Below are 14,801 nucleotides of genomic sequence, written 5' to 3'. Positions count from 1 at the left end.
TCGCTTTCCTTGAGGAACAGTAAAACGGCGTCCCTTTTTTATTTCCTACTCTGTTGGTTAAAAAGATGGCTGTCTCTTATCCACCAGGTGCCTCTGTCTCTCATATGCCAGGTGTCTCTGTCTCTCGTATGCAAGGTGTCTCTGTCTCTCATACACCAGGTGTCTCTGTCTCTCATCCACCAGGTGTCTCTGTCTCTCGTATGCAAGGTGTCTCTGTCTCTCATACACCAGGTGTCTCTGTCTCTCGTATGCCACGTGTCTCTGTCTCTCATCCACCAGGTGTCTCTGTCTCTCATCCACCAGGTGTCTCTGTCTCTCATCCACCAGGTGTCTCTGTCTCTCATCCACCAGGTGTCTCTGTCTCTCATCCACCAGGTGTCTCTGTCTCTCATACACCAGGTGACTCTGTCTCTTATCCACCAGGTGCCTCTGTCTCTCATATGCCAGTTGTCTCTGTCTCTCGTTTGCAAGGTGTCTCTGTCTCTCATACACCAGGTGTCTCTGTCTCTCATCCACCAGGTGTCTCTGTCTCTCATCCACCAGGCATCTCTGTCTCTCGTATGCAAGGTGTCTCTGTCTCTCATACACCAGGTGACTCTGTCTCTCATCCACCAGGTGTCTCTGTCTCTCATACACTTCTATAGGTATGAGTGTGCGCCTCATAGTGACTTTGAGTGCCTCCCAGAGAGTGTGCATGTGCACCCCCCTGTTATTGCTTTCCTTGAGGAACAGTAAAACTGCGTCCCTTTTTGATTTCCTACTCTGTTGGCTAAAAAGAATGCTGGCTCTTATCCACCAGGTGTCTCTGTCTCTCATCCAACAGGTGTCTCTGCCTCTCATATGCAAGGTGTCTCTGTTTCTCATACACCAGGTGTCTCTGTGTCTCATCCACCAGGTGTTTCTGTCTCTCATATGCCAGGTGTCTCCGTCTCTCATACGACAGGTGTCTCTGTCTCTCATATGCCAGGTGTCTCTGTCTCTCATCCACAAGGTGTCTTTGTCTCTCATATGCCAGGTGTCTCTGTCTCGCATCCACCAGGTGTCTCTGTCGCTCATATGCCAGGTGTCTCTGTCTCTCATACTCCTGAGTCTCTGTCTCGCATCCACCAGGTGTCTCTGTCGCTCATACTCCAGGTGTCTCTGTCTCTCATACACCAGGTGTCTCTGTTCTCATCCACCAGGTGTCTCTGTCTCGCATCCACCAGGTGTCTCTGTCGCTCATATGCCAGGTGTCTCTGTCTCTCATACGCCAAGTGTCTCTGTCTCTCATCCACCAGGTGTCTCTGTCTCTCATAAACCAGGTGTCTTTGTCTCTCATACACCCGGTGTCTCTGTCTCTCATATGCCAGGTATCTCTGTCTCTCATCCACCAGGTTTCTCTGTCTCGCACCCACCAGGTGTCTCTGTCGCTCATACGCCAGGTGTCTCTGTCTCGCATCCACCAGGAGTCTCTGTCTCTCATCCACCAGGTGTCTCTGTCTCTCATCCGCCAGGTGTCTCTGTCTCTCTTCCGTCAGGTGTCTCTGTCGCTCTTACGCCAGGTGTCTCTGTTTCTCATCCATCAGGTGTTTCTGTCTCTCATCCACCAGGTGTCTCTGTCTCTCATCCACCAGGTGTCTCTGGCTCTCATCCTCCAGGTATCTCTGTCTCTCATCCGCCAGGTGTCTCTATTCTCATCCACCAGGTGTCTCTGTCTCTCATACACCAGGTGTCTGTCTCTCATACACCAGGTGTCTCTGTATCGCATCCACCAGGTGTCTCTGTCCCTCATATGCCAGGTGTCTCTGTCTCTCATCCACCAGGTGTCTCTGCCTCTCATATGCAAGGTGTCTCTGTCTCTCATACACCAGGTGTCTCTGTCTCTCATTCACCAGGTGTTTCTGTCTCTCATATGCCAGTTGTCTCCGTCTCTCATACGACAGGTGTCTCTGTCTCTCATATGCCAGGTGTGTCTGTCTCTCATCCACAAGGTGTCTTTGTCTCTCATACTCCTGAGTCTCTGTCTCGCACCCACCAGGTGTCTCTGTCGCTCATACTCCAGGTGTCTCTGTCTCTCATACACCAGGTGTCTCTGTTCTCATCCACCAGGTGTCTCTGTCTCTCATACACCAGGTGTCTGTCTCTCATACACCAGGTGTCTCTGTCTCGCATCCACCAGGTGTCTCTGTCCCTCATATGCCAGGTGTCTCTGTCTCTCATCCACCAGGTGTCTCTGCCTCTCGTATGCAAGGTGTCTCTGTCTCTCATACACCAGGTGTCTCTGTCTCTCATTCAACAGGTGTTTCTGTCTCTCATATGCCAGGTGTCTCCGTCTCTCATACGACAGGTGTCTCTGTCTCTCATATGCCAGGTGTCTCTGTCTCTCATCCACAAGGTGTCTTTGTCTCTCATACTCCTGAGTCTCTGTCTCGCATCCACCAGGTGTCTCTGTCGCTCATACTCCAGGTGTCTCTGTCTCTCATACACCAGGTTTCTCTGTTCTCATCCACCAGGTGTCTCTGTCTCTCATACACCAGGTGTCTGTCTCTCATACACCAGGTGTCTCTGTCTCCCATCCACCAGGTGTCTCTGTCCCTCATATGCGAGGTGTCTCTGTCTCTCATCCACCAGGTGTCTCTGTCTCGCATCCACCAGGTGTCTCTGTCTCGCATCCACCAGGTGTCTCTGTCGCTCATATGCCAGGTGTCTCTGTCTCTCATACGCCAAGTGTCTCTGTCTCTCATACACCAGGTGTCTCTGTCTCTCATATACCAGGTGTCTTCGTCTCTCATACACCCGGTGTCTCTGTCTCTCATATTCCAGGTGTCTCTGTCTCTCATCCACCAGGTGTCTCTGTCGCTCATACGCCAGGTGTCTCTGTCTCGCATCCACCAGGTGTCTCTGTCTCTCATCCACCAGGTGTCTCTGTCTCTCATCCGCCAGGTGTCTCTGTCTCTCTTCCGTCAGGTGTCTCTGTCACTCATACGCCAGGTGTCTCTGTTTCTCATCCACCAGGTGTCTCTATCTCTTATCCACCAGGTGTCTCTGTCTCTCATCCACCAGGTGTCTGTGGCTCTCATACGCCAGGTATCTCTGTCTCCCATCCGCCAGGTGTCTCTGTCGCTCATACGCCAGGTGTCTCTGTCTCTCATCCACCAGGTGTCTCTGTCTCTCATCCACCAGGTGTCTCTGTTGCTCAAATGCCAGGTGTCTCTGCCTCTCATCCACCAGGTGTCTCTGTCTCTCATCCACCAGGTATCTCTGTCTCTCATCCGCCAGGGGTCTCTGTCTCTCATCCGCCAGGTGTCTCTGTCGCTCATACGACAGGTGTCTCTTTCTCTCATCCACCAGGTGTCTCTGTCTCTCATCCACCAGGTGTCTCTGTCGCTCAAATGCCACGTGTCTCTGTCTCTCATCCACCAGGTGTCTCTGTCTCTCATCCACCAGGTGTCTCTACCTCTCATACGCCTAGTGTCTCTGTCTTGCATCCACCAGGTGTCTCTGTCGCTCATATGCCAGGTGTCTCTGTCTCTCATCCACCAGGTGTCTCTTCCTCTCATTCACCAGGTGTCTCTGTCTCTCATCCACCAGGTGTCTCTGTCTCTCATCCACCAGGTGTCTCTGTCTCTCATCCGCCAGGTGTCTCTGTCTCTCATACGGCTGGTGTCTCTGTCTCTCATCCACCAGGTGTCTCTGTCTCTCATCCGCCAGGTGTCTCTGTCTCTCATACGGCTGGTGTCTCTGTCTCTCATACGCCAGGTGTCTCTGCCTCTCCCACGCCAGGTGTTATGTTGTGTGGGTGTCTTCAGAGTGTTTAGATCGCTGTGTGGTCATTCAACACCAGTGCCTCTATCTCGGCTGCGCCTACCTGTCCCAGACCAAACAATGGTCAGGGTTAGTGTAGGTTTAGTGTGCTGCAGAGTAGTGTGCATAATCTCGCTCATCTGGGTGCAATGTGCGTGAAATATAAATACCAATACGGCGCACCATGGCGTAAGGATTGACAGATGCGTCAGAAATTCTGACGTATCTATTGGCGCAAAAGTCACACATTGCTGAATTTGTGTCGCACTGAAAATATAACAGGGGTTCTGCCCATATTACCCTCCCATACCTGGACAAGGAGCATCAAGAAGATGAAAGAGTTGAAAAAAGTAGCCTTGAGGGATTAATTCAACATTTAATTAAGAACATGAAAAAATTAATTATCTTGTTCTATACAACTTAATGTGTAGAAAATCAATCGCAGGTTTCTGAGGACATATAAACATGTACAGGAAAAAATGGCGCACAACAAATATATATAGAGGGCAAAGTCAACTATATACAATACAATCAAATATATACAAATCACAAATACAATATATACAATACATATACAAGGTGTACCCAAATAAAGATCTCAAAAAAGACCTATCACAAAATATACACTCCTAATTTCGAGTGATATATATCTACAAAGGAGATCCTCACTGCGCCTGAGATGCAAATTCTCTCACAACACTCTTTTGTATAAGGTGCCTGAATTTAAACAAACACAAGTAAACTATAAGGGGACTCCTAATCACAATGATGTTGACGCAGTCGCGGTCGCGTTTCAGCCAGTTGAATCTTTATGGCTTCATCATGACAAGGGCACTACAATAATAATACAAAAACATTATATCAAAACAAAATATTACAGTGCCGTATCTATCTTCTCACCCGTCTGAAAGAATGCAGTGCCACTCGTGCCCAAAGAAAGGTGCTCAGAACCAACCAACTCCTCACAGGCAAGGAATAAAATAAAATAAAATACAATGATCCTCCGAACCAGAGTGAACCTAAGGTGAAAAGCGAGCACCAACAACAAGAAACAAACCATGGTGCTCGATAAAAATAATGAATAAACAATCAAGCTAAAACACAATTCAGGAGCGGAGAGCCACACCAAGTAAAACAGTGCAGAACAAACTACAAACCACCAAACATACTGGGGCATAGGTACCTTGGGGAAAAAAAAACTAGTGCAGGTCAATCTACTGATCCTCCAGGGGGAAGTACTCCACTGGGCCACAGAACCGGAATACTAAAAAGAAATATAGATAAACAATGTCGCTATTAAACATGCGGAAGCATCCAAGGGCACTCAGAACCACACACGTCACGATAGAAGTAAATGGAGTGTACCTTTACGGTCCAAACCACCGTGCCCACTTGGAGGTCCGGGGCGCAAACAAATCTGTACACACGTATTCAATACAGGGGTCGAGGCTGGGAAACTCGCTCCTAAAATATGGACAAAAGTAAACAGCCCCGTCACTTCTCTTATACATCCCAGAGGTATCTACATATAAACTGCAACACTTCTAACACTACAGAGTATCTAAACACGGTACCTACCAAAACGGGAAGCCAACTTCACTACATGGTCCGTCCACGTTGCTCAACAGGTAACCAACATCCGCGTTTGCCTGGGCGACTCGCATTTGCCAGTGGGTCAAAAGCGGACCGGGACGTCACGCGGGAGCGTCCACAGCGCACCTAACACAAACAAGGGACTGACGGGCAACAAAAATAGAGGAACAACAGCCTCACATCGTACTTCTTACCTCGCTGGCACAGAATAAACCAAACGTGGACGAGCACAGTAACCAGGACAGCCGCCTACATTCAGGGAGCATACATGCTGAGACAATAATCTAAATTCAGGGCAAACTTAAAGCCCTCTAACGCTCCAACAAATCAAAATGAAACACAAAAATAATTTAAAAATGATTAAAAAATAAAGGAACCAACCCATCACCAAACCAACGTGAGCCGAGTATCCCGGGCATCGCATAACCACATCGGGGTTCTCAATCTATGACTCATATGTAACCACCCACCAAGCGCACAAGATACTATGAAAAAGAAAGATGAAGCTGTTAAAATAAAATACAAGAGGCATACATCAATGCACAGGAAAACAATCCTGAAAATTAGAAAACATTAACCAGGAGAGCCCTCTCTGAGTGAGTCTTATGAAAGGGACATCCAATTCGTAATCAACAGCGAATATTAAATGAGTGCCCACAATTCGTCACGGTCATTAAGTCCATTAGTAGAAGTGTGGTATCTATCAATTAGTCTAGCCATCATCCTGTTCAATTTCAGTTCTAGCTCACCTCTATTTTGGCCGTAATTACTACTAGGACCGACCACATCATTTCTTCCTCGCTATGTCCAGCATCAGAGTAGTGCTGTACCAGTGGAGCCCCACCAGTTTTGCACCTAATGCGCGACTTGTGCTGCCCAATCCGCATTTTAACTGCTTGGGTCGTCTGGCCTATATAGGCAAGGTTACACGGACAGACTACTACATATACAACATTTTTAGTGTTGCAATTAGAGAATGAACGCATAGTGTGCATCTGTCCATTGATCGTTATATCCTTCAAATCTTTAGAGTTGGGGCACACCGTACAATTCATGCACCGGTAGTGTCCGATCAATGCTGGTAGGCCTAATAGACTCCTGGTATCTTTCCTGATTGGTAATGCTCTACTGGCTCTGACTAGATGTTGGTTTATGTTTTTCCGTTTCCGGAAGGCAAAGAGAGGTTTGGGAATGTTGAGGTGTTCAATCAACCTCCAATTCTTTAGGATAACTTGCTTGACCTTATTGGCTTTTGGGATAAAAGTCAACACACAAGTCATCTCACTTTTTTCGTTTTTTTCTTTCGGGGTCAGTAGAGTCTCATGGGGCGTGTACCACGCTATTTTAAGTGCAGCTTTGACTAATTTCCTAGGGTACCCTCGGGCACACAGTTTGTTCAATAGAATTTCTGCATTGTCAAAATAATCTTGTTTATTAGAACAATTGCTGCGCACGCGCAAAAACTGCCCATATGGCAGGTTCTCCTTGAGACTCCTGGGGTGGCCGCTGGTGAACTCTAAAAGAGTGTTGCGATCAGTCGGCTTAATAAATAAGTTCATTTCAAGGTGGCCTTTGTTATTAAAAAATCCACATGTCTAGAAAATTGATGTTCTTATTACTATAATTAATAGTAAATTTGAGATCTGGGGTACAAGCATTCAGCCACCCATGGAAAAGCTCAAGTTCTTCTCTGCTCCTCGTCCAGATTAGGAATATATTGTCAATGAAACGAACCCATCTCGACAAACAATGCCGAAATGGGTTCGCCTCACCAAGGACATATCTCCCCTCAAACTGGTCCATCACGAGATTAGCTATCTCAGGGGCAAAGCAACACCCCATAGCTACCCCCTTGAGTTGTAAATATAGATCCCCCTTAAAAAAAAAAGAAGCTGTTCTTTAAACAAATTTTGGCCAAATCAAGGCTAAATTTAGTAGGAACCTGGTGGAGCCTGCTTCTTTGATCTAATACCAGTTCCATCACCATGAGAGCCTCATCTTGCGGTATATTTGTGTAGAGACTCTCGATGTCGAAGGAGACCAACAATTGCTGGTCTCCATCGAACACCGAGTTCTCAATTTTGTGGAGAAAATCCATCGTGTCCCTGATGTAAGCTTGTGTCATGATTACAAATGTCTTGAGGAAGGTATCGATGTATTTCGCCAAAGGCTCAAGCATTGACCCACATACCGCAATATTGGGGCATCCTGGGGGTTTGGTAACATCTTTATGCACTTTCGGCAGTACATATAAGGAAGGTATTTTTTGTTGGGAGGTATTCAAAAAATTGTATTCTTTTTTACCCAAAAATCCACTATCTAAAGCCTCCGTGGTGAGGTACACAATCTTTGCTCTAAGTGTGGTTGCCGGACTCCACCAGGTGTCTCTGGCTCTCATCTGCCAGGTGTCTCTGTCTCTCATCCGCCAGGTGTCTCTGTCTCTCATACGGCAGGTGTCTCTGCCTCTCCCACGCCAGGTGTTATGTTGTGTGGGTGTCTTCAGAGTGTTTAGATGGCCGTGTGGTCATTCAACACCAGTGCCTCTATCTCGGCTGCGCCTACCTGTCCCAGACCAAACAGTGGTCAGGGTTAGTGTAGGTTTAGTGTGCTGCAGAGTAGTGTGCATAATCTCGCTCATCTGGGTGCAATGTGCGCGAAATATAAATACCAATACGGTGCACCATGGCGTAAGGATTGACAGATGCGTCAGAAATTCTGACCTTTCTATTGGCGCAAAAGTCACACATTGCTGAATTTGTGTCGCAAGCACAATGCATCTCCAGCAATACATGGGGAGGCCTTTACCTATTGTGCTGTGTCTCTCCTTATGCCTGCTCCAAACAGACTCAAGGTTTTGACGCAGTGGCATCCTAGAAGTGGCGCAGTGAAATTATGTAGATTTCCCTGTGTCACTTTTACTAGCCTTTCCTACGTGGGAACGCCCACCCTGCATACATTATACCTGACGCAGGTATAATGTGACTCAGGGCTTTACAACGTGTCACATCGCCCTAGATGCGTCACATTGTAAATTGGCCTCATTGTTTACGCTGCCGCGGCGTCACAAAAAGTGACACAACGGCGGCGCAAAAGTGTCGCAAAGGCCTTGTAAATCTGCCCCAATGTGTTCTTCTAAATCACACATTTTCAATCCGGATGCATACATCACAAGTTCCTTTTTATTCTGACAACATGCTTTATTTCACCCCTCAGATGCTTAGTTCCGGAGATGACGTTCGCTTCCACATTGCACTTCAGTTATACATTTGAAGGCTCATGTGCAAAACCTATTATATCCGGCTAAGTTGGTGTGCTGCCTCCACATACACTCCTGTGACCCAAACACCACCTATGAGGATATTTCACAAACAGACTGCACACAGGGACTGGTGCACTGCACAACAGGACCTGGTATGGCTATTGCACAGATTTTTGTTAGTTTAAAAAGCCGGGTCTGGTGTGTTAATAAACTAATAGGTCCACTGGAGGAGCCTGTGTTTGACCTCATGGTCACAGGTTCAAATCCCGGGGGGTCCACTCAGTCTTCCATCCTTCTGAGGTCGATAAAATGAATACCATTGCGTGGGGTAGCAATAAACATCTGTTATTCAGTACCAAGATGCGCTTCTGGGTGAACGTGCACTTTACAAATACACGTTAAGTTAAAGCAACCAAAAAAAGTCCAGTTCTTTGGTTTTTGCAGACAAAGTCTTACCATGGGCCATCGATTCACTTTCTCATCATAAGGCAGTCACACCAGCTAAAGTTAAACCCATTGTCTTCTACCCATGGCATCCGCAGAAATCCTCTTTCCGTGAGCCTCTTTTCTGATTCATATTTAGCAACAGATGTCAGCGATAGAACTGAACTCTACCATGAGGCTTTCCTCGCCCTTCGAAGTCATCGGATTTTGAGCTATATTTACTTATTGAATGAGCTTCCGCTAATGAGCAGCGAGAGGTAGACAACAGTGTTTGATATCAACAACTTTGAGCATGAGGACTTGACCCTTTGGGTGCTCATGACGGCTTCTCACCGTCTTGAGTCACGGGCGGCGTGTGCTCATGACGGCGTGGAGCCGCTATGCCGCTGCCGCTCCGCCCACGCGGCACTAATTCCCCGCCAGTGCGGGTTATTTAATGAGTGGGCGGGGTCATGACGGTTCCATGCCATCATGAGCACATGCCGCCCGTAACTCCCGATGGCGTGGAGCCTTCATAAGTACCGGAGCACCACGCCCACCCCCTAGCCCCTCCCGCGACGCGGCGGAATTCGCGGCGCAGGAAAGTGGTTAATATGAGCCACCATCCTCTCATTGGATTTGGAGTTAAAATGTAGAACTAATATCTTTAACTACTGGGAACTCCTGGTGGTTGCTTCAGTTTCTTGTAAATCTGCACCAACGTCTCTGTGCTGAGTTATCCGTACTCTGCACTGTGCCCAGGGTCATACTTCTTCAAAGGAATCCAACAGAGAAAAATATAATGTCCTTGCTAACAATACTGGCCCACTCCGCCGGGTCCTGAGCCCTGGATGTTGTCCAGGGGGCTCTTGGGCCTCTGGTGATGCACATTTCTCCATCCTCAGGGCAGTGCTGGAGTTTCATTCTGCAGAGCTACCCTGGGTTTCCCATCGCTGCCCTGTGCTTCTCTACGAGTCTCTACGAGTCTTCTTTCTTGTCTCTGGCATTTGCTTCAGATTCATATTTTGATAATAAAACTTTTGTGTGGTTTAGTGCTTAGAGAGTTCCATCATGTGGAAACACAAACTTGAGAGTGCATTTTTGTAATTTCCCTTTCTAGGAATGGCAAGTGTATGCATGCATTTCAAGATATGTTGTTAATATTCTTACCTTTAGTATTGGTTGATTTGACTTCGTTGTGATGTATATTTATTTGCTTTTTGTTAACAGGCAGGTACTTTTATTGGTGTAGCTGAAAAATGTTTGCAGTTCTGTATTATAAAAGTTTTCGCAATTTTTCCTTTTTCTAAAATTCCTTGACCTTCTTGTGTGACTATGTTGTTGTGCCTGTAACTGTGGTCATTTATACATTGGTGTACCATTATTTCATGTTTTTTTTTAATTAAAAAGTGCTGGGACCTACCTGCACACCTAAACTTAGACATACCAAAATGTACGTCATTTAATTCTCCCATTCGTTATTAGATCGGAGGCCGTGTTAAATAAACCTCGGTTTCATGAGGCAGTGATTCTCCGCATTAAGGCCCCTCCCATCATAAAATTAGCAGATTAAATCATTTTAAAAAGTGATGGACCCTGTTCAGTGAGTGAGTCCTAGATCAATAAAAAGTTAAAGGTCTAGGGGCCCGATGTAGGTCGGTCGGTAACGGCCGAAAATCGGTATTTTCGGCCGTTACCGATCGGTATACATGATTTGACATGTAGGTGCACTATTTTACCGAATCGGTAACTTTACCGATTCGGTAAAGTTACCGAATCGGTAAAATACCGATTCGGTAGTTTTACCGATTCGGAGCCACCCATATGTAGGTGGGACTCTTCAGAGTCCCAGGAGCCTTAACGAATCGGTATTTTACCATCAAATCCTATTTGATGGTAAAATAACGATTCCGGTGTGCATGCACATGTGTGCATGCACACCTATGCCATGTGACAGGCAGACCTGCCCTTAGAGCAGGTATGCCTGCCACATGGCACCCGTGCCTGTTTTGGGGGTGCCAGAGGGTGTCAAAGTGACACCCCCTGCACCCTTGAGAAATTCGGTATTTACCGATTCGGTAAATACCGATTCGGTAATGTCCATTCATTCCTATGGGCTTCAAAGCCCATAGGAATGAATGGGCATTACCGATTCGGTATTTACCGAATCGGTAAATACCGAATTCATCCGATTCGGTATTCCAGCACATCTGGAATACCTACATATCGGACCCATTGATTTACCGATTTTAAATTACCGAATCGGTAAAATTCGGTAATTTAAATTCGGTAAATCAATTTTACCTACATCGGGCCCTAGATGTAGGTAATTGAAATTTACCGATTTGAAAATACCGAATTTTACCGATTCGGTATTTTCGAATTGGTAAATGCTATGTAGATAAAAAATCGGTAAAAATTACAGAATCGTTAAGATTTGGTATTTACCGAATCGGTATTTACCGATTCGTTAATTGCCATTCATTAACTCTGTTCTTGATAACATGCCCCCTGTGTGAGTAAATACAAAAGGCATAGGTAGGAGGGAGGTCTGTGCCTCCCTTTCTAGGACTATTCAGCACTACACATTGCAAACTCCATCATGATCATTCAGCAATTACTTTTGCAACATAGTCTTTAATAAAAGGATTGAATGAGGACTCATTCTGGGTCAAATGGAACAGTAGGTTGTCTGCATTTGCTTTTTACATTTTTTAATATGTGTGTTTCTACTTGTTTAAGGGCACTATAACACCCAGCATGGCTCCAAAGCCCCGGCATACTTTCAACTTCCTTGAGTGGGGTCCTCTGCAAGAAGAATTAAAGAGTCAGCGACCTCCTTTTAGCACATATCAGTATGATTTCTGGAAACTAGGCGATTACACAACTGACAAAAAGATACCGCAACTCTTAGTGCCTCGCCTTTCCATGGGCAAGCCCCTGAAGCGTACACCAAGCACGATTTACCAGCACTCGTACAAGCGACATCCCATCAGTCTCACAGACAATCTCAGCAGGAATGGCCAAGTGACTCCTCTGAAAGACTTCGCCTGTGTGAAACAACGTCAGTCTCCTCTGAAAGACAACACGTGTGCAACTCAACAGTCTTCTGTGGAAGACTACACTTGCCCTCCCCAGCCAGAGTCTCCAATGCAAGACTACAACTGTGCTACCCAACAGGAGCCCCATGTGGAGGACTACAGCTGTGCGGCTCAACAAGACCCTTCTTTGAAGGACTACAGCTGTTGTACCCAGCCAGAGTCTCCACCAAATGACCTCTGCACTACCCCACAAAAGTCGCCGGTGAAAGATTACGTCTGTGCTACTCAACGAGAGCCTCCTGTGAAAGACTACAGCTGTGCTCCTCATACCCTCCCACATAGAAACAAGAGGATCATGTCTGCACCGTTGTCTCGGATAACCGTATCCGACTGCCTTGTTTGGCCTAATTTAGAGGTGGGGAAAACAAGAGGCCTTCCACCAAAATAGTTCCACTTGCGACCAGGATGATTGCCTTAGACGCAACTTGCCATCGTCGTCTATGTCACCTAATTGTATAATTATTTGCACATAAAGCTCTCAAAATAGGGTTCTAAAAGTTTATTTCTAACAATAAATCAGTGTAGCAAATGAATAAGTCAAGCAATGTTGATTAATATGTCCCAGTTGGCTTTCTCACACAATATGACTGCCACTCTACTGTTCACAATACCCACTTTCCTTCCACTCTTACCAAGCATGACCGTAATTGGTCTCTTGGCTTGGGTTACCTTTGTTGTCATATTTATCTATTTATAAATTGTGCCTGTTTCTTTCTGTTACTAGTGCTTTCCTGTGGTGTTACACATTCTGCTCCACTGGCCACATCTCTTGCTGTTCCTACCTTTAAATCGATTTTTTTTTGTGACGTTTTGCCTCTCTCCATCATTTTTCCAATTTCACTCAGGTGCCCTTTGACCACTCTAACTATTTTTACTTTCATCCTTCCCTTTCGCCCTTCCTCTGAGGAGTCTTTCTTCAATCCCGCCAGTAGCACCTCCTCCTGCCCTCCTCAATATTTCTGCAATTCCTCCAATTGATCATTCTCCCACTCTACAGTCTGTTCTTTCATCCTTCCAGCAACCACTACAACTGCTCATCTTTACATTCCTTCCACCAGTGGCCCCTCTTCCTAATTCTCGACATCTTCCCTTACATTTATTGTGTTGGTCTCTGTTGCTGCTTTCCTGTTTCTACTCAACCATCCTGTCTCTTTCTCATTCCCTCTTCATGATTACCCTGTCACTACATGTCAGGACCCGAAACTGCTTAAGTGGTTGCTAATTCCTAGCTTTGGGTACCTTTATTGCTTGCTCATCAGTGCTCCATAAAACAAGGCACCACTTTTTCTGTGTATGTGCATCCTTGCATATCACCATTCTGGATCCAAATCTGCATCTCATAGGATCCGCGAATAACTTACGAGGCAAAAAACAGCTACATTTTTGTTGTTTTAGGGAATAAAGTGCTGCAGCAGAAAGTGTCTGTTATTTCATTGCAAATGATGTCAACAAAGGGTTTGTGCTGCTAAAATCACCATCTTCCCTAAAACCAAACTTTCTAAAGAGTTTTGACATTTTACTGGGACCTGGCCTATTTTTCCTATTTTTTGTGCTTTCGACCCCCTTCCAGTTAGTTGTAGAAATAGGTATGAAACCAGAAATGGATCCCGGAAAGCTATACATTTCTGGAAAGTAGATACAATTGTGAATTTAGCAAGGGGTCATTGTGTAGATCCTTCAAGTTTTCCTATTAAAAAAACTGCCATTTGTGACCACATTTTCACCTGTAACTTCTAACTATACTACATTGATAAAAACAATATACCATTATGTCTGCGGGACCCTTCTGGTTGTGGGGATATATTGAGCTTGTAGGTTCACCAAGAACCCGAGGAACCGAAAGCCAATACCTGAGCTGTACCTTGCAATGGTTTTTCATTGAGAACCGGGTATACAGCAATTCATTTCAAATATAATAAACATAATTCAAATATAAGAGTGAAAAATAGGTATCACGGAAACCTATGTATTTTTGAAATGGGAACAGGATATGGAGTTTAGAAGCAGTGGTTATTTGTACATCTATGAATTTGTGGGAAGCCATAGTAGCATGTGAATAAGCGGGGATTTTTTCAAATGCCTTCTTTTTTTACACTGTCTTACATTTGGAAAGCAGAACTGCATAGAAAGACAACTGGTAATAACACTTGTTCTACTATTCATTGTTTCCCTAAATCTGACAATAACAACAGTACCTCACTTGTGGGGGTAGGCCTAGTGCCCACGACAGGAAACGGGTCAAAACGCAACATGGACACATCACGTTTTTCCATTGAAAACTGACCCTGTGGATTTTGAGCCCTAGTTCAGCCGGCACCTATAGAAACCTAGCAAACATGTACATTTTTGAAAACTAGACACCCAGCAAAATCTAGGATGGGGTGACATGTGTGGCTCCCAGCAAGTTCCGTTACCCAGAATCCCTTGCAGACCTCAAACTTTGTCAAGAAAAACTTATTTTCCCCACATTTGTATGATGGAAAGTTCTGGAATCTGTGGGTAGCCACAAACTTCCACCAACCCAACATACCCCCAAGCCTCCCGATAAAAACAGTACCTCACTTGTGTGGGTAGGCCTAGTGCCCGTGACAGGAAACGGACCAAAATTCAACCTGGGAAAATCAAATTTTTCCACAGAAAAC

The 14,801-nt window shown here is 45.6% G+C and overlaps 1 protein-coding gene across 1 annotated transcript in view; it reads left to right on the top strand.

The window, feature by feature from the left end:
• CIMIP7 (ciliary microtubule inner protein 7) overlaps positions 1-13,527 on the top strand; it is a 246,714-nt gene extending 233,187 nt beyond the window's left edge. The window contains exon 4 of the mRNA XM_086936885.1: positions 11,801-13,527. Coding sequence (XP_086793011.1) covers positions 11,801-12,547 — 747 coding nt within the window. The 3' untranslated portion in view covers positions 12,548-13,527. The remainder of the gene's footprint in view (positions 1-11,800) is intronic.
• The last annotated feature ends 1,274 nt before the right edge of the window (positions 13,528-14,801 follow it).

The sequence above is a fragment of the Lissotriton vulgaris genome, chromosome 9, assembly GCF_964263255.1.
Source record: "Lissotriton vulgaris chromosome 9, aLisVul1.2, whole genome shotgun sequence".
Taxonomy (NCBI): domain Eukaryota; kingdom Metazoa; phylum Chordata; class Amphibia; order Caudata; family Salamandridae; genus Lissotriton; species Lissotriton vulgaris.
The sequence above is the reverse complement of the archived record's forward strand: the minus strand, read 5'-3'. Positions and strand labels throughout refer to the sequence as shown.